The following is a 24,673-nucleotide window of genomic DNA, read 5'->3' as shown; positions in this document are numbered from 1 at the left end:
AAAGAGTGTTTGGGCTGTCAAGAGTGAGGGCACAGGCAGATAATTCTAGGAGAAGAGATTGTCTTGCTACATGTTTGTGCTCAGCTGTATAGCCTAGAGGTGCTGTCAGGGCTAGCTTGGACGGTTGCAGATGGGACATGTGTACAGTGGGCCCTAGACACAGTTGTTTGGACAGCGCTCGAACAGACCAGTCTCAACATAACTTTTCTGCCCCAAAAGCAGGTCACATTTTGGATCTGATATCACTACTTCAACATCCCTAATGCCTACAAGTACCTAATGCTTCAGAAAATAAAATACCTCAATGGGTGCTTAAAAACAGAGTTGGATTTCTAATTGAAAGCTTCCAAAGTTACTCTTTCCTGAGTAGATAAGAATTCTGGAAGTATGAAAGTATTTCAAGGAGGTAACAATTTTGAAGTGGTCCATGACTTCTTTTAAGCATATGTGCAGCTATAGAAAGTCAGTACAGGTGAATATATTGGGATACTTGTACATCAGAATATTTAAGTGAAGTAATGCATAGAGGTGTCTCCTGGGATTATGGGTAATCATCTATAAGGCACAGAAGCCCTTAACTCATTCTTATGGTAACATCTGGAATGTGGAGAAATGTTACTTCTTGCTGCAGGAAATAAAGAAATTGAGACTGGACTGCCCCCAGAGTTCCCACTGTTTAAAAGCTTGTGATTGAGAATTTGTTTACTGGGGTGTATAATTTTACCTACTTGAACCTTTTTTGACTCTTCCTGGTGAAAATTGTTTCTCATAAGTCTACCTGAATATATTCTCTGGATCCAATGCACTGTTGAGTTCATCTCCTTCAGCCTATTAGTTTCAAGCTGTGAGCAGATTCAGGCATACATTACCATGTTGGCTCTGTTCCATTTCCAATTGGAGGATTCCTTTGCATGAAAAGAGCAAATTATTATTCCATGTAATATTTTGAGATGACTGTCTGGTGCCTCAGAATTTAAGTTCATTAAAAAAAAAGTGTTCTGAGTCATTACAGGTCATGATTTGTCATAATATGAATGGTGAGTGGTTTCTACCCTTTATACTTTTATTATCCCCATTGTCTAGTCCCCACCTTCTCATAGACATATATTTTAAATTATAGATTAGAGATTATATAGACATAGATATAATATTTTAAATTATAGATTATATATTAAATTATAGATTTTAATTCAATTCTACAATTGCTGTTAAAAAATATATATCCTTCTTTTCTTTCTTTTTCTGAAGCAGAGTTATTTTGGAAATATTTTCTGACAGGCTGATACTATGCTAGCAAGGCAACCAGTCCAAGAACCTTATTTCCCCTTATGGGGACAGTAAATTGAGGTAGCTCCACTGAGCTAAAGCCTAGACTAAGTATTTCTGAAATGCTTATTATGGATGTTACAATTACATTATTACATATATGATCAAACAGTTTCATTTTATTCATCTTATTCTTAAAATAAAATCAAGTGCTATGTAAGCATACTTCTTACTTTTCTGGTTCAAGTTCTTTGCAGAAATTCAGTAGGAAATATAGGAAGCTCACACTTCTTAGATGGCTGTCAGATCAGAATCCATACGTTTTAAGTATGGAAATTGAGATTCTGTGATACAGTTCTTTGTCAAAGAATGAATTCTGAGCTAGTTCAGGGAAGCAAGGGAAGCTGTATATGTGAAGTCCTGTGTATAATGTACAGAAATATATAACATAAAGTCCTACAGACTGAAAGCTATTATGCTGGCATTTTTTCCATCCAGGAGTTTCTGGTGAGGTACAAAAATGCTGTTTAGTGCTTCTTCCATTCACACGGTTTTCTTTGTGCTCAATGCACAGAAGAGCTTTTATGAAGTAACAATAATTAAATAGTACCCTGTTTCCACTAGCTTCTATTCCCAGAGATATCTTCAAATACTTTTGGTGGCACAAGTTAATTGTGCTATTATTATAAGTGGGTGTAATTAGCATTTTTATAATGGTAAAAGGTTCCCTGGGCCTCTATTTCAAAACTAACTTCTAGATTGTAGTGCTGGAATGCATTAAAATGCGTCGAAGTGCTCAGAATGCTCATGTATGTCTACAGCAAGTAAATATTGGTAATCACTGCAGAACTGAATGTCAGGAAATGTCATTAATCAGCAGCTGTGAAAAGAAAATTTATACATAGGCAGTAAATTTTTAAAAAAACTTTTAAAAAATGTTTTAAAAAGTGCTTTTTTCCCAATCCCACTTTGGACTCGGTTACATGCTCTAACCCTCCCTTTGTGGCCAGCATCTCTTCATCTCTAATAATTTACGGCTCTTTATCAGAGCATGTCATTACCACTGACTGGCTCTGAGGTTCCCCATGAGAATTTCCTTTTCTTGCTTTGACATTTGAGTGAACCGGGTTAGGGAAGGAAAATCCCATGCAGGGATATCAGGCCATCCATCAGGTAGGGTTGTTCTTAAAATAAGGTTCATCAAGCTCTACTTTGTCTCCTACAGATCTGCAGTGGTCTTTTGAAGACTGTGATATGGGAGAAAAAGCAGAAAGTAGCCCAGGGAATGCCTTCTTATCAGCACTTCAGTCTGAATTAATTTTCCTGGAAAAAATAAAACAGCTCTGACCATTTCATCTTTTTCGAAGCTTCTCGAAGAGCATGATTGTAGTTTGAAGTTGCAGACCATCTGGTCCAGCAATTATGGTCTGCACTGGCTTATTTGCACTGGGATCTTACAGATCTGGGACAGTGCTTGAAACATTAACAATGGTGATCAATGCAGCTACTTGTACACACAACAAAAAAAGATTGTGCACTTATTTATATGTAGGTGCAACGTCCCTTTATGCTGACGATTAGAGGGCTGTCTGTGGAAATGTTCACTGACAGTCCAATAAAAAAAACCTTTGAGCCATGACTTTTATGAGTTCTGTGGCCCAAAATTTCCAGTCACTATAATTAGGTATTCTCGTTTTCTCCAAAACAGTTCTGATCTGTTTTACTGCTGAATCTAGAATAAATGAATTACCGTTAACAACATTAACTGTTTCAAATTCAGTAGGATCTGTGTCAACTGTCAAACATAACGAGTACTCAAGAGTAAATGAGTAAACCTCTCAACTGAACAGAATTAATGCACTCTCATTATCTTTCACATGCAGCTCAAAATAACAATGGATGTTGTTCTTTTTTGTTAGAAAATGCACATCTGATTTACTTATGTTAGGCAGCAGGGTGCTAATCAGTGCAAGTAATGCTGTGCCACTTAAATTTGAGCTTAGAGCCCTTGCTCACACACCAGTACAAAAGTCATGATGCAGTGTGTCCCAATAAAACACACAAATTGAGACCCTGAAATTAAAATTGGGGTGTGCAAAGGAAAATAAAGTCCGTAATGACCTAGTGGGAATATGGATACTTTAAACAAGAATGATTTGTGCATTGTTCCATGCAAACACAGCATATACAAATAAGGACATGCATAAGCATAGATAGCACCTACGCACCTATATATATGTATAGATATACGTTTCAGCTTTTGAAGTAAACTACTTCATTTGATAAATTACATGTTTGCTTTACTCCACTGCTAGTGCTGAAACTTGCACTATTAGGGCAATTTTCAGTGATTGCATTAAGCAAAGAATATTACTACAGAGAGCAAATTGTTAGTTGTCAAAGTCACTAGAAAAAATGTTGTAACGAAATGGCAATATTTATTTTAATGAATTAACACTTTTCATGTGTATCCCTCTATATGGTATTTACACTATAAAATGCTATATACAATACATCAAAAAGATGTTTAAAACATCAAAACCAAAAACAAAAGTCCTGCACTTAGAGGAACATAAAATTTCCTGCTGGGGCTGTGGAACATGGAATGCCATCTGTATTATATGGCACTGAGAAAACCGATTATGTTTGGACCTCTATTTCATAGCAGATGGGTTCATTAAATTTAATAGCCTCCAGAGCCTTTAGAAACAGTGTTAAAAACATGTGGAACATGCTGAGACACTTCACTTCTCGCCCCACAGTCATTATAACTCTGGCGCAGGCTATAAATATTACAGTACTTTATTTCCATTGAAACGGATTACTATTATCATTATTTTTCCTAGTGTACATTTGCATGAGAAATGCAGAATGCAAATTGTACTTTTTCAGACGTTGAGATATGCAGTTGATTTCTTGAAATGCATTCTACAGTTCTTTGCACTTGGAGGCTTTGATGTAGAACCTATTTTTATCTTCTTCCTGCGACATCAGCAAGCAGCTGTAATGCCACAGCAAAGCTAGGTCTTAAGCAGCTCTGCTCCCAGTGTGGTGCAAATAAGACAAACATTATGTTAAACCGTAGAAAGGAAATCAGAGCAGTGTTACATCTTGGCTTTTAGCTATATGTTAATTCTCTTTTCTGGTATTTTATATGATAGGGCAACTACAGTTTGACCTTGGTCTCTGTTCATCTTTCATCACTGGAGCACAGAGAGATTAAATATCTAATTTCAAATCAGAGTAGTTCCTGCAGAAACATTGCTTTAAACTGAGTAAAAACTCACCTCTCTGAAATATTCTCAGGACTTGATAGCTAAAGGAAAATCTTAGTGCTATGTACTTTTTTGATTTTAAATGATGTTTCAAATGAGAACAGGGAAGTTTTTCCATGTTTCAGTGCTTTGACATCTGTCTAACATCCTTCCACCTCTTTGTTTACATGTTCTGATGCTTAAACCAAACTACTTTTTTTACGAACTTTGTCACATTTGATCGCGATTTTTTCAAAAAATACCCCAATTTCCCAATAACCATATCAGCTTGTTCACATACAATATGATTCTCACTAATGCTTTTCCATTTCCATTTCCTTTCTTACAAAATGCTCTCACTATCCACACTGTCTTTTACTGTTTCCTAAGGTCATTCTAGTTTTTAGGTTGTACCGACCGTTTTAGTGTGGATTTTCCCCTTCTTCACATCACTGACTTCAAATCCAATTTTGTCACTGATATTATTATCAAGACCTGCAAATTTTAATAAACCACTAAAGTCTTACTATGGTAGATGATGTATAACGACAGGATTAAATAATGATACCTTTCTCATATAATTTACATTCGAAGTAATAGGTAAGAATCACCAGTTGCTTAAAAAGGGCAGAGTGTGTAAGGACACAGTAAGACAGTATAGGTCAATGCAATAAGCAATTATCTATCTATCATAGACCAATAATTGCTTATTAGTCTATGAGATCTCAAGTATGAAGGGCAGTATGTGAAAACATGCACAAATGCATGTTCAAGTCTTTCAAATTATAGTGTCCACTTCTACAAGGTTCCCACACAAGTGTTCTTAGTGCAGGTCTTAAGAATCATGGAGTCCTTGCTTGTGTTTGGTTAAACTTAATTTCAGTTTAAAGTTAAGAAGTATTTGGGCAATCAGTATTTTGCAGCTCTAATAGTGTTTCAAAGCGGTTACATTCACAAAACAAATTCTGTAGTTAAATTTTGGAACTCAGACAATTCAGTAAAATTTGACTATTAAAGGAACATGTTTTGCTGTTTCGAGAGCTGTGAAGCGCCATGATACTATGTTAGGACTCTGTCATGAATTATTAAGCTTTTCTTTGCTGCTTTTGCTGTACACATGGTGTGTTTTGTGACATGATTGCTTTGCACCAGATTACTGTTTCTTCTTATATGAAAACTGATTGGATGTGTGTAAAAAAGAATCCATAGAATTAAAAGTGTCTGTAGGTTTCGCCTGCTGGATGTTCTCCTGCCAGTCACTATGTACAAATTACGGAGAATTGCTCTGCTGTTGAATTTGATTAACAGGCATATTCAAGCCAAAAGGGTATTTGGTCTCATTTGCAGACACCTGCACACTACAGATAGAGCAGTTTGGGATCATTTCCAGCTGCAGTCTGCCAATGGCATATAGTGCCTTTAGGTGAGGGGACACAAAATGCTTTTCATTTCCAGCTTGTTTCACAGGGAATTTTCTGGTTTTGTTGTGACACAGAAACAAAATCAAGAAGTGACAAGTCACTAACCAGGGGGAGAATTTGTTTCTAGGTCTCTATACGCTATGGTGAATACAACATTTAGGAGGAGATGTCTATTCTTAGTGAAAATAACTACTTAAATACATTCACAGCTGATAACTGTTTGTCTGTCTTTGATCTTATTGCCTCCTTTCTGAGTGAAATTGAGTTAATTATAAGGAAATTGTAGCTATTTTGTCAGATATATTACCTTTTTTCCTCTGTTTTTGTCTTTAGTTTTCACATAACAGGTTTTTAGGGTAAATGATGAAGTAGGAAAGCAATGAATTTAGTATAATGTACTAAATCCCATCCTTTGATCTCATATATGTAATTCTTTGACTTTCTGGAATAAAAAGGGCAGTGAAGATGAAATATACTTTATCTGCACTGCTGGATTTACACCAGCAGTAATAACCTGAAATTATAAGAAAGACTTATTAAATTATTGGTGCCCTTCGAGCTTTGCTGCAGTGGCAGAATTCAGTGCAAAAAGGAAAAGAAGAAGAGAGAATAAAAGGAAATGATCTTCTCTTCTGTCTATTTGTTCTGCAGATATTGGAGTTGTTAGTTATTTATAGCTCTCCTTTTTGTATAATCAGGAGATTTTGCATACAGCTCAGTCATGCACACAAATACCGTATACACATTGAAGTTGAATGTTTGTAACAGTCATTATGACTAATATTTACTTTGAAGTTAGCAATTTCTGGAGAAATTATTCAGAAATACACTTTATCCTACAAGGAATAATAGGATGCTTCCTACTGATGTTCTTGCTGCTTGACAGCAAGGCATTTGACCTTTGTCTACACCATTGTATCATGTCAGACCAGATCTTTCCAAGCAAGCATTTCCCTTAATGATTAGTTGAAAGATGATCTAACCAGTTGGTAAATGCATTATTTTCAGCAACATCAGGATCAGCAGGAGAAGGCTTAGAACAATTGTGTTTTCTCTGGAATTTGTAAGACTATTTCACCTGCACTGATGTCAGATTTTGGAGCAGGAAAACATAATCACCCTAAATATTAGTTTACATTGCCTTCTTCTAGGTAAACCATTAAAATCCCTAAGGACTCTGTACTAAGGATTGACACAAGAGCCTACAGGGCCATTCCATTTAAAGACTTCTTTTACAGAACATGATTTTTTTCTTTTAAAGGGGTTGGGGGGGGGAGATTTTTTTTCAATAGTGTTTATGTAGTGGCACATAAATACTACAAGAGAATAGACATTAGAAACAGTATGCTAACACCAAGGAACAATACAACTTAGAGCTTTCTAATGTCTTTCTGTTCTGTTGCAGCTGATGACTTCCTTATAATAATAAAGGCCTCAGTTTTCAATGTTGTTAGGTTTATTCTAGAAAACTGTCAAAAAACCAAACAAACCAAAAAACCCCTACTGAAGTCAGCTATATGGTCACATATTCCATACGGATTACATTTGTTGATTCTTCTTCTTCTCTAATTCACTTCGTAAATCAGTAGTATCTCCCCTTTATGTACCTGGAGTTACACTGATATTGAACAGAAGACAGATTCATTGTATTAAATCTCCGTTTAAGGGGCTTGGATTATACTTCTATCCGCTGATGGAACAATTCTAACATTTTCTTTCTTAGATTAAAGCTTTAAAGCTTCAAAAATTCAGGAGTTACAGTGAACAGCATGTTGCCTTTATAGGAAAGAAAAGTTTAATTTTTCTTCCCTCCTCCACCTTGTCCTTTTTGTGTTACAGTTCAGTTTAATAAAATGGAGATACAGAGAAAGCTGATTTTGCAATAATCAAGTTTTTTATGTTCATGAAATTTTTTGCTGTGTAGTCAACTACAAGATAATGGGATTTATCACATTTTATGTCCTGGCATGCCTAAAAATTGCCTTAGTGTCTGCAAACAGTTCTATCTCCAAGATATCTGAAAGAATTTTGAGACCTTTTCTTGTGATTCTTACAGTGAAGGAGTGAAGTAGGGGTAAAATTTTCTCAACCTGGTAGATAATGCAATAAGGGAAAAAGAGCAGAAGCTGATGAACAAATTTGCCTCAGGCCAAAACCATTCCTTCCTTGAACTATATTTCACAAACATTGTATGAAATAATGACAAACTGCATATTTGAAATTAACTTAGATTGTCTAGAAATGCTTGTGATCTTCCAACAAATCAAAGTCTTAGCTATTGGCCATCAGGTCAAACTGGCTTTTAGGAAGTTTTGAACTTTCAAGTTGTGTAGAGTAACAACAGAAAGCTTCTTCCAAATTAAAAGAGCAGCAAAAGTGAAGCTCTTTCTGTAGAGTGAGTGAAAATTTATAGAGCCCGATGAATTCAGCTTGCAATGTGAAGAGTCCATAAAATGCTCTGTGGTTTTTCGTTAAGGTATAGCTATAAAAATCTTGGTGTAAAACTAGAATGGTGAGATACATTAGCTACATGTATAACCCTTATTAGAAGGGTATGAAGACAGAACCTGTTCTTCAAAACAGAGCTAATGAACAAGAAGCAGCCTTGATTATGCCATTTTATAATTTATAATGGTGGCACAGACCTGTGGTATCAACCTACCCACAAACTGATACAAAAATATTATAGAAAAGAGAAAGAATGTATTGTTAGATTAGGAGTTTATCCAGCTAAGAAAGTTCATAATATTAAATAATGGAGCATTTTCTAAGCTTTTTTCTTAAATTCTTTGTTTTGTCATATATTTTAAAAATAATGTTTCTAATGATTGGAGACTTAAACCTGCCCTCTGATCTTGTAGATCTCTGTTATCTAATAAAATCAGTTGCTTTGCTTATGCATGCGGACCTGAAGTACACATTTCTAATTTGGAGACACATGATGGCCACCTTGCTACTAGAGCATAGTATTTTAGCATATTGTTAACTTATTTCCAAAATACACATTGGACATTTGATTCTCAAATGTTTATAAAAAGCCTGGACACAATTTTTATGGAGATTTGTTTTCTGGGTGTAGGGATTATGCCTCCTTCCCTCACAAAGCAAAACAGTATGTTTACACACCTATCTGACCTCAATTCTTGGGTTTCTGATTGTAGGATTATACAGTATTTTCACACATAATTTGTTCCTTCTTTTTCTTTGTGCTTCATCTGAACTTTTGCAGATGTGCCTTAAGAGGCATCCGTCGGTGTTTTGCCCTTTCAGAAGCAAATTGATAAACAAGAGAAAAGATGATTCCCTTTGAAAAACTGTTTGGGGATCTTCATTTAGTAGTTGTGCATAAGCTGCCTTTCCTGCTGCTTTCTAGTACCCTTGATCTATTATTTCTATGGATTTCTCCTCAGCAAATGTAATTGTGCTAACACTTTTGTGCCGCCTTTCTTCCTTTAAAATGCATCTCCTATTGTTTATTAGCTCAAATAATCTTCCGAGCGTAAGGTATCTATCTCATTATGCCCTCCAGCGTACTGCTCCATTCAGAGCAGTTCTGGGCCATTGGTTACTAACATAACCTTCAAGGTATTTTGTAATAGCTAAATACAAAACTTGTACAAGAGTTTTTCTCCTTCAGAAGTGATAAATGTGGGGAAATATTGTCAATGTATTTGTTAGGTAACTAACAAAGCAGATTGTTCCCTCTATAAAAACGTTCAATATTTTAATTCTGAAAGGTAATTGGTTCCAGCACCGAGAAGCCTGTACTGATTCTAGTCTTTGCATCAGATTTCTAGAATCAATTAGCTGATTGCAAAATATTTTTGGAAGAATTTGTTTCTAAGCAAGTAAGAAAGAGAAAGCGTAAATCAAGTTAGTTACAACCTCCCCTCCCCAAAACCCATTTCCATTTTTCTTTGCTTTGACATTCCTAGAATCTTTTGCATCACAGATTCATGTTCTTGCAAGATCAGTTTAGTCCTCTATTTTTGAAAAGCAGATAGATTACTTCTACTGTGTGTAAGTCTTACTGATGTGATTCTCAGTGCTGAATTTTTCCCTATGCCTGATTCTTACGGTCTTGTTCTCGTATGCTGAACCTCAGTCACCTGAAGTCAATCCATATTTTCTCTATTTTTTCCCTGTGTTTATGTGTTAAACAACCCACAGTAGTTTTGCGGGTGCCTTGCTTTGTCCTGGTATTAGCCAAGGCTTTCCTTTTTTGATTACAGGTTCATTGTTTTCATCACAAAGTAAAAAATGAACTGCAACAAAAAGAAGCTTAACTAAAGATAATGGAAAGCAAAATCATATTGAATTAAATATTGTAGATAAGTTTTGTCAGTCCACTAATGTCAGGGCAGGTTTTTTACAGAATACAAATCTTTTTATTATTAACCCAGTGTCCTTGATGCAAAATAATGTACAAACCTTTTAATAGGTCAGTTTTGCCTTCATACCTGTAAATAGTGTCCCTGCAAATAAGAAAATGTTTACCTTTACAGGAAACTGCTAGACATCAAGCAATTTATAATCTGTTTCTCCACTGCATGTTTTGTGGTCACAGTGCAAACTGTACTGATCTTGAAATGATGCTGTTTACATGTAATAGAGTAAATGTCAGCAAAAGGTTCTTCTTCCTTATTGAATGCACACTCCACAACATTAAGCTGAATGTCTGGCATGAATCACAGAATCATTAAGGTTGGAAAAGACCTTTAAGATCATCAGGTCCAATCATCAACCCAACACCACCAAGCCCCCTAAACCATGTCCTGAAGTGCTACATCCACATGTTCTTTGAATATTTCCGGTGATGGTGACTCCATCACCTCCCTGGGCAGCCTGTTCCAATGTTTGACCACTCTCAGTAAAGAAATTAATGAGTTGTGGTAATACAAACTTTCAAAGCTAGGTTCTAAAAACCTTTCATCATGGTAGATTCCTTCGCTTCTGTTAGGTTGCAAATACAAACTACAGCAAGGGAGAAAGGTTTCTCAGATTTCCAAGTTGTATCCCTAAAATGCATTGCGAGAGTGTGAGAGAGTAAGAGAATGGAAGCAGTGTCTTGCTACACTCTCCACTTCTTCTGGCAGACCAGTGCTCCGGACACACAGAAGAAATGGTATTCTGTGAGAAAAGATGGAGAAAAGAGTGGTTTGGGATAATTCAGTGATACACGTTCTCACAGCCATTCCCTTTTGAGAGCTTTTTATATGATTACAAAATAGTCTATAGAAAACCACATCTGTTTTAGAAGTGCAATCCCATTTAATACGAGTAACATGCTAAAAATCACAAACACCATTAGTAAATCTAAGTTTTAGAAGAAATTCTGGCTTGCTTTACACATTCATTAGGTTAAATACACTTTCATCCCTCCTCAAAAAGTGGTTATCTTTAGATGTTGGTCTTACATTGTTATGCAGAGCAACTAAGATTTAATATAGAGCAAGATAAAAGACCCACTGAACTCATTGCAAGATTCTCATTGACTCTGAGAGGTATTGGGTGAGGAGGCTTTTGTTTGGTTTTGCTTTGAGGCCAGTGTGGATTTTATCATGGGAGGAAGAGGATGTGTGCCTAGCTCCTAAGAGGATTTATGATTAAGAAATGATTTTTCATTTCTAGAAGGACTGTCAAAGAATTTGCCTCTTTTCCAAATGTGAAAGGGCATTTATGTCAGGATAGATGAATAAATGAATGAATTTCCTTTTTTTTTTTTTTCCTCTTCTGTTACTCACTTCCCTCTCTTCCTCTCCTGGTAATTCAGAACAAGTCTTTACAGTACAAAGACCTTGCTTTTGTATTTTTCTTTGAATTACAAGTATGATTTTTTTTGTTTTCAGTTGTTGTTTTACTACAGTGCAGTTATTTTTCTCTTACTAGAACTATTTCTCTGGGAAGGATTCTCATGCTATTATCTGTCGCCTTCCTAACAGTCTTTCTAAATGTCTCATTTAGAAATAATTACATTAGTAATAATTAAAATGACACTATCTGTTCTTCTAGAGGTGGTACAAATGCTAATAAATACTAAAGAATATTAAGGGTATATAAGGAGAAAGAGCCCAACCGTATTATTTGATGCCATTTTACATGGATGAATCTTACATAATATGACATCCAACATATTTGTGTAATGATGTCCAGTTTTAGAAATGTCTTTTGGTATTAAGAGTAAGGCTGAAAAATTGCTTGTTGTCTAGAATATAGGAATATAAGTGTATTGTTATCAGTTTGCTTATGTAGACAAAATGGATGTTGTATTATTGTCTTATATAATGTGAAAACTTCAGTGCTCTTAAGGTTGAACAGCTGGTGGAGTGGAGTGTGAGGGATTTTTTTTTTTTTTTTTTTTTTTTTTTTACCAGACTTTAGAGGTACGATCAAAAGCTCTTTCTCAGTTCCTGCCTTAGTTCACTGCTGCACCCTGTTCTGGCTTCCCTGGCTACTCTCTTTGTGTGTCTAAGAGCTTTTTGAAGGGCTATTATTTAAATATTCAAGATAAATTTGCTTATAAATTGAAGTTGAAAAATCCTGGTCCTACAAAAGGGATAAAGAACTGTTATCATTTGACAATCCATATCTAGTTCTTAATCCACTTACCTACACCTTTTTGGTATCCAGAGGTTCCAATAATTTTTCATCTTATGTGTAAAAATTTGTATGATTTAAATTATGAGCTTTCTAAACTGTTTGTGGTGCTTTAGCAAATCAACTAATACTAAAAGCGAGCCTAGTAAAAGAAGTTGCATAGTAAATACTTTAAATTAACAAAATTAAGATAAAAATATTAAAATACTCTTTTCCTGTATCTTCAAAATTTTATTTCAATTAGATATTTTAATGTAGGTAAGCTAGTATTCTCATCTTTGTACTAAATTCTGCTCTGGTGGTACATATGTTTAAATTGATTTTGATCTTAGACTGGTAAAAGAAACGGGGGCACATTCAAGATACAGACAATTGTTACAGTTTATTAAAATCATACTATGTCCCTATTACTTATATGAAAGCAAAACCAAACAGCAGTTCAAAACAAACAAGCAAAAAACCCTGATGTGCAGTGTAAATAAAATGATCTTGGAGGTAACAGAAAACATAATGGTTTTCTCTGTAATAATATGATTGCTATACCAGAAAACATTAAAAAAATATAACATATAACAATAATAAAGATATAAATTTCTTTTAATTATTTTTGGGTTAACTCAGTGTGCAGTGGGAAATATGATCGTCAATGAAATTTAACATCATGTCTGAACATACCATTTTCTCAGTAGCAACAGAAGTTAGAATAATACTTCTAAATTATTTACATTGCTATGTTCACTTCTGTACCTGTAATATAGCAGACTGACTGACCACTAATATTGATTAAAGCAAACCTGAAACCTACTATCCCACTAAAACTTAAACTATATTAATGGAAATATAGGAATTATCACTGGTCAAGGCATTTAAGTTGTAATACAACTTCAGCTTGTATAATAATATGTATTTAAGCAGTTTGGAAGTTTCTGATAATTTTCAGGGCCAGGAACATTTACGAACCTGTGCCTCCAGATCTAGCAATTAGTTCTGAAGCTCTGCTCAGAGATGGGAACATTTCGAGCACTGTATGTATTTGAAAAACCTACCAAGAAGTCATTCACTGCCAGAATAACTATGCAGTCCAAGTCTTGGTAACGAGTAAATACAAGCACTAGGTTTAAATAAGCATAGGAAATAATCCTGAAGGATAGCTCTTTGCTGCTGGTTCTCGTCTGTTTATCCATCCTCTTAGAGTAAATTGTAGAGCTCATGTTTAGTGATATTACAGAAGTTATTAATTAGCTTTAGACCCTTTCTGTGTTTGTAACCCAGACTATTTGGGTTACTAACTTGAGTGCTGGAACTTGTAGAAATTTGAAATCAGTGCACAGATCCTATATGAGATACCACAAGGACTATCAAAACCACCATTCCCTAAAATAAATATTATCCCACTCTGTGCAAGCTGAGTCTATGTGTTCCCCAATAGAACAACCCAACAGAACAAGTTTTAGGGAAAAATTAGTCTCACAAAACAGCGTTAAATTTCTTATGGTGGAATGAAAACATATTATGCATGTTTAGTTCTCTTGTTCATGTTGTCCACAGTTGAAATGCAGTTGAACTAGTTGTCCCCATAACTTGAAGAAGGTCACCCTCAAAACATCTAACAATCAAATAGCTGTAACATTTTGAGAAGACTGTTCTTAATTATTCTGCTATTGGTAGCACTCTAATACTGATGATTCTATTTTTAGAAATGGTTATTTTTCAGTGTTATTTCAGTATGAGATAAAAAGACTAAATATGCAGATTTTAATGTAAATTGTGTCACTTAGTATTACATGATGTGTATCCTACACCCATTAGTTTTATTTGGAGTTGTCTATATTTAGAAAAATATTCAAATTCTATGCATGAATGTTTGTACAGTTTTTTGATTAGGAAGGCAGTATCTACTATATAACAGATAAGAGAATAGTTATATCATTAATTTCTACAGGGAAAACTAAATATAGTGATGTTTATACATAATATATGTTTGCATATATATATGGAATTAACCGTGGACATCTGTTACACTAACAAGTTTTTCTTTATTGTTGTAATAATGAAAACAGAACTCACTCCCTTTAAACACACATGCGTGAGGCCAATATTTTGTTCATGGTGTGTGGAATATTCATGGAATATCTGATTTCATGAATCAGTTCTGCTACTTCAATCTTTAGTCATGTGTCTTATTTGTAAAATTAGCATAATTTTGTAAAAATGATTATTTATGGTTAAAGTTGCTAACCAAACGTTGCATTTAAAGTAATCACTCTGGGTAATTTAAATACAATCTTCCCTGTAAGTATTTTGTGTTCATTAGAAAGAAACAACAGTTTATGCAGTTAAACGAATTAGTCACAGGTTCACAGAATAACTTAGTCTGGAAGGCACCTCCCGTAGATCATCTGGTCCAACCCTGTGCTCAGGCGGGATTAGCTGGAGCAAGGCTGCCCAGGACTGTGTCCACTTGGGTTTTGAACATCTCCTCAAACTCTCTGGGCAGTGTGCTCCAAGTGTTTAATCGATCACTCTGACAGTGAAAATGTAAGAATATTCCTATGGGTATGGATTTATTTTCTGTTAACTTCAACACAAAGTTCAGAGAGCAGATTGCAGACAGATATGACTTAATTAACCGTTCCAAAAGTTGAGCATTTTAAAAATTATTTTTGTGTTAATGATTCTAATTTTAAAAACAAGATTGCTAGACAGTGCATTAGAAACTACTCAGTCATTTACATTAATGAACAGTTAGGTATTTTAGAAAGATGTGTAAAATCTTTGAAGGGTGGAGCCATTTTATTACAAAGGTGTTTGGAATGTATATGTAATTTTTTAGAGCGTTCTGCTATTTCTTAATTCCAGTCTGATACCTTTGCAGCTCCTGTGTTTTCTCTTTTGCATATTTTACAAAAGCTAACTTCTTTCCTTTCTGTCATCTTTATAGAATTAGTTTTAAAAAGAGAACTAGAATTGTAGTTTTCATCTATATTTTATGAGTCAATTCTCCATAGCAACACTTACATTTGCTCTGACTGGTATACTTTGCCTGCAGTGCACAGTCTATCTTTGACTAAGATGCCATAATTACTGCAAAATATGTGGTAGAACAGTAAAACAATTATGTGAACAAAGAAGGATTTGTTATTGAATCCCTTGAAGAATCAAGTGCATTTTCCTTACATATGTTGGCCCAGTAAGCTGCAGGTTAATGTCACTCATAAATATTAAATATTTATACTGAAATCTTAGCATCAGGAACATCCCAATAGGAGGCTACATTTTACTTCTTCCTCCATGTATGCTTATAATTATCTATGATGCTTCTAATGCTTACATGGTTCTAGGAGGTGGAGAATAAGCCACGCAGATTGTAAAAGAAAAATGGCCAAATCGTAATATTTAAATGCTGTACCTTATACCAATTGAGTAAGTAGATTTTAAACCAGAAAAATCCACATTTTCTGCTAAAAATTGGGAGTTTGAATGTTCTTTCTACTCTCTCCCAAGTTTTTGCCATTTTTGTCAAGAGCTGCGTAAGCCTGCCTAGAAATGTATGAAATGCTTTGCATTTCTTTATACAAGTAAATAAACCATTATCTACCCTTACATGTAATTATATTATATGATGCCATAAACAAGCAAACTATATTACAGAGTACCTGGCACATATATGCAGTAAGTGTTCTATTCTCTTTTTGCCTCACTCTTTTCTGAGGAGCTTCACTGACGTGCGACATCTTCCTTCTTGCTGTGGTGTTAAGTACAGGACCTACATGCTTGCCACAGTATTTCACATCTTTCCTGAAAGTGTATTTCCAAAAAGCAAAAGATCTAATACATACAGTCAATGCCAAAGTCAGAGTCAGTATGTGACATGTACAGGAAGCATCAGAACATTGCAGACCACCATAAACATAGCTATTTATAGATGTTAAATTTGGTGCAGCCCAGAAACCCTTTACAGAAATGGCTGTGCTATCAAAACTGTATTCATACTTGTAGATTATTTACTGGCATGTTTGTACTTAATTTCTATTAATTTATATTGTATCTGACTATGGTACAATCAAGTCAGTAGGGATGTTAGCTGCCTTCTGAGGCTGGTGCCACCAAAATGCTTGGCAGGAGAATAGGACTTTGGAAATGAGGTCAGTGAATGTAAAATAGGAGTTATTTATTTTTTAATGCTTTAACATAAATACATTGCAATAGTATAATTTTTTGGACAAAGATAATTTCATGCAATCATTATTATAAAAATAGAAAATGGAAAATTTATTTCATAGTGATTTATATTATTTTGGTTCTCCAATAATAGAAATCATATTTTTTTGGTATAGCAAAAAACTGTTGAGTATAACTTAGTCTTGCAGGAGTTCTTGGGTTTTTGGTTTGTGGTTTTTTTTTTCTATTCTTCAAACAAACATAAGGTTGAATTCTGATCCAACAGAAGAATGACATAATTATAGTACGTTTTCCTTTAAGATTTCTAGACTTGGTTTCTTGGAAATCTAGGACATAAAGCTCCATAACGTTTTGAATAAATTATTGAAATGGCTATAAAATATTTTAGAAGTTACGGCCTTTTTGTTTTGGAATGACCATGAAGTCATATACAGAATCAGGCTTTATGAACTGCTTTTGTTAAAAGTGAAAGGAGACAAGACTTTTATGAGGTTTGGCATGGAGTACTTAGCAGAACTACTGGTCCTGTAACATATGCCTCCTGCTTCTAAAGACAGTATTTCAGATCTATCTATGGGGTTTTTTTGTTTCACTCATGTTGGCCTTGCAGTTTTCTGATCCTAGAGATAGTGCAACACCTTTGATACCAGACTCCTTTGTCTGTCTTTGTTTTACCATGTTAGTAGTGTCTGTAATTTTTCTTCACCAAGCACCAAGTTTCCACAATGGCTTAAAACAGTACTAGATTATTTGCAAAATGTGGGAATCATGACACTGTGTGCAATAATAGTATTGGAAAACCTCCTACAGTTGTTATTCTGTGTTACCTTGTGTGACAGGACCCCAAGATGACCTGAATTTATAGGTGGAATTCTCAACATATCCTACTGGAAAACTCAACATGTCCTATTAGAATCAAGTATACTGTGAACCTCAGGGGCCCTGCAGTCTCTGGAGGGTATTTTTTTACAATACAAAATATAATAAGAAAATTTGTTAGGTAAAAACGATTTGGGGTTTCTGGGAAGTATAGAAAAGAGTTTGCAAACAAATCCCCCTCCCTTTTCTTCGCTGTGCCCTTGCAAGGCCCTATGCTCCGATCCTGTTCTTTAATCTACCCGCTTCTTTGACGTTGCAGCCAAATTTACACCATTCCATCAAGATCCCCAAGTCCTCTTTTCTACTTCAGAAAATCCTCCCAGGTTTCCCCTGCTGCTTATCGGTCTGCAGGCTCCTGTCCCTGCCATAGCTGGCAGTGCCGCAACCGCAGCCTCTGGCTAAGCGGTTGTGTGGAGGAAGAGCCGACCTGCAACAACTAGGAGACAGCAACGGCCCGACTTCCTCCCTGCACCTCAGCCACAGTCACTTTAACAAAACATGTATTACCCAGACGGTAAGCTAAGAGCAAGTAAAACAGATACATGCCCTGTCATGTGTCGTCTTTAGAGACAATCACCCGAGGGCGGAAGAGACACTAGTGGGAAGCAGAGAGGAACCCGAAGCACTTTGCTATGCTTGGAGATGAATAAGGACACCAAAATGGCATAGATTACCATAGGTGCAAGTAGAACAGAAAGAGCTGCAGTGCTTTTTGAGGGACAGGGAAAGATCACATAGCTTACTGCAAAACTGCCTCTTGGCAGTGTGTAAAGCAAACCGCGGGAATCGGAGGTGCCTGCTGGGTTTTACACAGAGACAGCAGTTTTTACACTAGGCAATAAAGGGTCAGACCAGAGGACTATTACTGTTATTGTTAGGAAAATTATTTGTTTCCTATGGCCTCCCAGAAGGGGTAATGTCAGACAAACCTCCATAGTTTATTTCAAAGGAACTTGTAGCAATTATTAAACTGAATTCCTGACATACAGGATTTTGTAACAGCCAAATTTCAAATCAGCAACAGAATAAAGATTTGTCTGGCTGTAAAAAAGTGTTTTGTTTTTTTTTTTCTTTAATTTTTTTTAAGGAAAAGACTGTGAACCTGGCTTTTGAAGCTTAGGTGAAAAGTGACAAGAATGCCAGTCCAGGAAAAAGCATAATGGAATCTAAATCTCATCTGCTGACCCTATTATCCTTAATCAAGGCTTTGGCTACTAATATTTCAGAGAAAGGAAATACTCTTTATTTTATAAAAGGCTATAGATGGGATTGACAAACTGAATTCAGCGTCAGATAATATGGAACTTTGATTTGTAAACTTGCTAACGTGCTCTTGAAAATAATCTCAGTAAAAGCAATAGGGATAGTTTCATATACAAAAGTGTGTAGCATCCAGTTTGTGTGGTAATTATTATGGGAAATCCTCACTTTCATTCCATCTGACTGTAATTCCCTCACATGGCAAAACTTGACCAAACGATATGCATCTGAAGGGATGTGCTCAAATAGGAGTAACTGGAGTTCTGAAAACTAGTAAAAATTACATCAAAGAATACTAATATTTGTATAAGGATTTGACTTAAATTTGAGGTCCCAGTAGAGCATTGTGTGTGTACGTGCATTTGTGTTTTGGGGTTTTGTGTTTGTTAGTATTGTTAATGTTCTTCCGCACCCCCATCCTTGAACCTCTCTCCACCGTATGTGGAATATCAGCTTTCCATTTTACTTGGAATGTTACCTGGAAATAAGCATTTCTGCAGTGATACTTCTGTACCTAACAGTGTGCGTGTTGCCTTGGATAACTTGACTGTACTTGAAGTATGTTTTGTAGAATATGGCATACAAATTAGCTCCTTAGGAAATCATGAGTTTTCCATGTGTAGTGGGCTTGGGCAAACGGCAAAGTTCTGTAGTATTTATTCCAAGGGTGGAAATTTGGACATGATTCTTTACTGCACGTGTCTTTATCTCAGATACCAATGAAAAGATGCTTGCAATTTTTACACATATTTAGCAAGAAGATGGCATTAAAAAACCAAAAAAAAAAAAAAATCCTCACCAAAACAACAAAAAAAACAGTGTTAGAAAACCAGTTTCAGTGCTACAATAGGAAATTCAAAAATTCATACTGCAACTTTCTCCTTTTGTTTGAATATAAAAAGAATAAAAAGCTTTGCATTAACCAAAGTAGTTAACCGAGTTGAAGACTAATAAGTAGATAAATGTTCGGAAAGGTTTTAAACTGCTCTAAGTAATGCTCTAAGCTGTTACACAGGATTTAGCTGATGTATTTACAGTTCATCATGGATCTGCAACTTCTGCAGCAACCATTGTATATCGTTCTATGTAATCAATTATTTAAACAACGGGCTTTTAAAGAAACATACAGGTCATACTTCAGTGTGATCATGGCTCATATTTTGCTATTGGATCATTCAAGTTTTAGGATGAAAGAATTTTACTTGCAGCAATTCTCCCTGCCATTAATTTTGTTACATTTTGTATTGTGAAAATAGAGAAATTGTGGCTGGTTGCTTTTAGTATTTGTGAGTTAGAGATCATGTAACAATTCTCTTTCATGACATATACTGGTGTGGACATTAGCCTTTAGCAGAGTACTATATGGAAGTTGTTTTTTCTATCTGTTTTAATTCAGAGCAAGGACAAAAGATCAGTCAGAAGCTCACTAGAGATCTTGAAGGTCTTTTCGCATTTGGTGTTGATGCACCTGCCTGTTTCTGTGTTCAGCTGATGCCTGTAAAGAAACAATTTGTATTGGAAAAAGAAATTTTCTGAGAAGGTGGATTTAACACAAGTCTAAATTGCTGTGCATGGTGAATTTCTCTACAAGTATGAAAGCAAGAGGAGAAGAATTCAGAAAAAGGGAAAACTGTACTGTGCTTATAATAGTTTATTTTTCTAAGTTCCTCTCTGTTACCTACAATGGTTTTTCTTTTTCCTAAAGTGAAAACACAACCCATTTTTCAACTCTTGATAAATAAGGTATTTCATATGTAATGGAGTCTACTGCCTGCTCTCCATGCCTTTTTACGTGAGTTGTTGCTTATAGTAAATACTGTACATACAACCAGGTATGGCTAATCTTGTCTAAGAACATTTGTGTGATATAAGTATGCATATATGCATAAACACATATGTTTTATCTGCATATGTGTACATATAATCATACTTGTGTTTACAGCACAGAAATATATTGTTCTGTGCATACATTATATTATGCATATATGATAATATGTTTCCGTAAGCAGTCAGTAACTTTCTATTACCATTTTGTTTTTCTTTCCTGTGTCACAGAGAATACAACCTTCTACTTTAATATGATAAACTGTTCTTAATGTGAATCTCATTCATAATACGTGTAGGTTTAGATGTTTTTAAAAACAGCCATTCTTGGTTTGTAATTAAAACTATCTTTATGTTGAATTATATTTGTGTTGAGGAAGATGGAACTACTGCTCAATTCAAGTGTGATACCATATCTGATGAGAAAACAGTCACTCTCTTACTGTCGTGGTATTTAACAAATTACATGGTGCTTTTGTGATACCTAGTAGAGAAGTTGTCAAATAATAAGCTAAGTTAATAAGCCCTCAATAAGCTGAATCGATTGGCAATGTAAATGTAGTTTCTCTAGTTTCTTTCCTTTATACTTTGTTTTATATTATGTTTGTGATCTTATGAATACAACAGCTAAACTGGCTGTTCAAATTAATTTAATGTATAATGATTGCTTGTTCTGTTTTGTTGTTTTCCAGCTCCCTCAGGCTCAAAAGGTAAAATATTTTAATCAAATCTTAGTCATTCAAAGTAGTCACCAGTCCTTCATGTTTCCATGGTGATGTGAGTACGGTACAGTAGTGATCAGTGAAACACTTCACTGTAATGGGGGCTCTGGAGTTGAGCAGCAAGAAGGGTAGCTGACATCAAAGTCAGCTAAGGTACTCGCTGAGAGCAGCTCTTCAAACATATGAGCTATTTTAACATGATAGGTATATCATGTCTACATGCCTACAACTTTAAAACAACAGGGAGGCTATTTTATTAACAATTTGAAGTAACAGTAAGGATAAAAAAAATCACCCCATTACTCCATGTGAAACATCTCTGGATCGTTTTGTCTCTATTGCAGAGACTGCAGAACCTATGGTATAGCTGGTACCCTTTCACTGCTCCCCGCTGTATCTATCAACACATCTTTGAATACATCCAACATTTGACTTCTCTAATAGGTTGCATATAGTTTTCATATTATATGCTCTTGCCTTTAAGCAACTTCTGCATCGATATGGTATGTTACCAGAGTCACCACTGCACGTCATTGATAGTACAATGATTGTGGCAGACTCAAAGAATTGCTTGATGCCTGTTGCATCATCCTTGTATTTTTCACAAATATAATTAAAGTTTCCAGAAAATAGAAAATCTAGATGCTGTTTTGTGGTTTGCGGTGAAAAATAAGAAGATGAAAAAATGAATGGAATATCCTGGGAAATAGCAATACTCGTCCAAGTCGTGCTTATTGTGCTAGGTAAAGCACCTTTAATAAGAAATGTCGTAGCAATTAATCAGTTAACCATCACTGTTTAACCATCTTGGATGATGATCAAAGTTCAGTTTTTAACGAAAGGTATAGGTTAAGAGATCTTCAATGAACAGCTTTTGCAGAATGGTGAGGGCATCCATGGAACACAAAACTTTAAAATGGTTAATTAATGTATCTCGTTCATTTTTTAGTTTAAAAGGCAAGAAATATGAGCGTGGGAGCATTTATTTTTGTGATGCTATATATATTTGAAATTTCCTTGCTTGTGGAACTCAGAAAATTCTATTCTAAATCTGCGAGTAATATGCTATTTGTTCACATGTCCCTAGTTTGTTCTTGCATTTTGATAGTTGCAGAGCCTAACAAATGCGACATGGTAACAAAAGTTGTTGCTTTTTTTTTTTTTTTTTAATTTTGGAAATAGATGGTTTAAAGAAATCTTTTGTTTACAGCTTCCTGGAAAAGTAGAAGGACTAAAAGACTGTCTAGACTTGCTTTCTTTGGCTTTTTTGTGTTCACTTTCTTGTCTAAAAGTTTATGCCAAATGCTTCTCTTAACAGTTTGCAGAAAGAAGAGACAGAGGGAGGTTATAATATACTAGTGCAGAAAGATAGAACCAGTCAGGCTGTTTACATTCTGTTGTCCACAATTCTGGGCCGTTCAATAAAGTTCTGGTACAAATTACTCAAGTTTGAGGTTAGCCAAAAAGAACAGTTTTCATGCAAGGTCAAAAATGCCCGGTTTTGGTGTGTTTACCCCTTGAGCAAACGGATGCAGCAATAAAGCTGCGTATTTTATATGTGTATGCATAATGTCTAGTTGATTGTACACTACTTTCATGCAGAGAAAGAGGAGAGGGGTGGGAAGGAAGGAATGGGATGGGGAGGCAGGACAGATACAAGTAATCCACAAGGCTTTTGATAGCGTCAGGTAAAAAATAAGCCTTTTCTTAAGCATGGCTTGATAGCTTATGAACAAAACCTCTTGCTATCTGCAAGATGAAAGAAAGCAGCACAGGGATGACGCGTGTCTTTATGAATGATGGTCACTAGTGTACATGTTTTGCCATATGGTGTCTGAACTGGTCCTGTATTTTTTTTTGAATCCATGTATCATCTTGCAGATGTTTTCTCTATAAGCATTTCAAACAGTCATGTGTCTCTAAACATGTTTGCTTTAATCTTTAAGTGATCTGAAAGAAAAATGTGGTATTCCAAGTTTACTGTTACTATTTTATATCGTTATAAATACTTGGTCATCTTGATGAAATGCATTGTCTTTTGCGTGAAACACTTTGGCTACAGTCTTCTCACTGTTTTGTCAATGTTCTATGGTGATTAGCCATTGATTTTGAAGACCTGTAGGTTCTCAACTATCTATGGAAGTTAAATAAAAATTAAAATATGTTACTGTTATGCTATCTGCTCTAAATCAAATTGTTGCAAATTCAGAACTGGAGTGCAGGTGAAATGAAGTAAGAGGATTTTAAGGTGGATGTCTGTTGCACTATGATACTTGTCTCGAAAAGATCTTAGTGACATACTCGATACTTAAAATAGAAAATTCCACACCAAAAAAAACCCCACCATAATTTCAGGTGATAGAGATGCTGATTTAATATGGTTATGTAGCTTTCAGAAGAAAATATGTCTAGGAAGAGCTAATGTATTTAAAAGAAAGGCCCACTATCAGACAAATGGAAGAAATTCATGTGACTTTTGTATGTCCTCTATGTTGCTTTTCTGCATGTTTCTATGTAACCATCCCACAGGGCTGTGAAAATAGTCATAAAACAATAACTCAAATTTACCAATTTTCAGACTTTTCAGTTTGACTTCCAAAGTGACCTTTATCTTTGAAACACTTTTGAAAAGCAGCCTTTATATTCATTGAAGAGCAAAAGCTATTCTTCCTTAATAGCTCAAAAAGGTGTTTTGTTTCCTAGTAGGAAAGCCTTACTTGCTTTCTTGAGCAAACACAGCAGGATTCAAAATCTGTTGTCCTGCTCCTGCTGTGATGTTTTGTTCTACTTAGCTTGTGTGAAGAGGTAGAAGTGAATAAATTAGACACACAAATCAGATGTAGATAGTTGTGTTTAGGAACATTTAGGAACGTTTTTTTAATGATTCTCTCATGAATGGAATCATATTTCCTCCATATAGAAATGTTTTGATGGTATTTGTTGCCCAAAAGTTCCTGACAGCTTTCTTCTCTCTTTCTGTGTTATCCCTTAACTCTGTAAGTAGTGCTTTGCCCTCCTCTTATCTGGATGCTATCATCTTTCAGCCATTTGAGAGCATCATTTATCATTCCCTGCATCATTTACCTTCTTATACTTTGAAGTGTTGAATTAACTGTCACTGGGAATAGAAAATTTGCAAAGCTGCTCTTTCATTGAAGTGCATGACTAGTGATTTTAGCATTTTTATAAAATTATCGAAGTTAAATTGAATCTAATGAAGTACAAAATAATCATGAAGTAAACATTTTGACCCTGATTTAGCATTCCT

General features: G+C 35.2%; 1 protein-coding gene across 1 annotated transcript in view; it reads left to right on the top strand.

Annotated features, from left to right (window-relative positions):
- The window catches only part of LOC104618370 (voltage-dependent calcium channel subunit alpha-2/delta-3), a gene marked incomplete at its 3' end in the record, with an annotated part of 208,157 nt that overhangs the window by 168,804 nt on the left and 14,680 nt on the right, over positions 1–24,673 (top strand). The window contains exon 12 of the mRNA XM_010283944.1: positions 21,376–21,393. Coding sequence (XP_010282246.1) covers positions 21,376–21,393 — 18 coding nt within the window. The remainder of the gene's footprint in view (positions 1–21,375; positions 21,394–24,673) is intronic.

Source organism: Phaethon lepturus, unplaced genomic scaffold, assembly GCF_000687285.1.
Source record: "Phaethon lepturus isolate BGI_N335 unplaced genomic scaffold, ASM68728v1 scaffold1163, whole genome shotgun sequence".
NCBI lineage: Eukaryota > Metazoa > Chordata > Aves > Phaethontiformes > Phaethontidae > Phaethon > Phaethon lepturus.
Note: the sequence above shows the minus strand (reverse complement) of the source record. Positions and strands in the feature narration are given on the sequence as shown.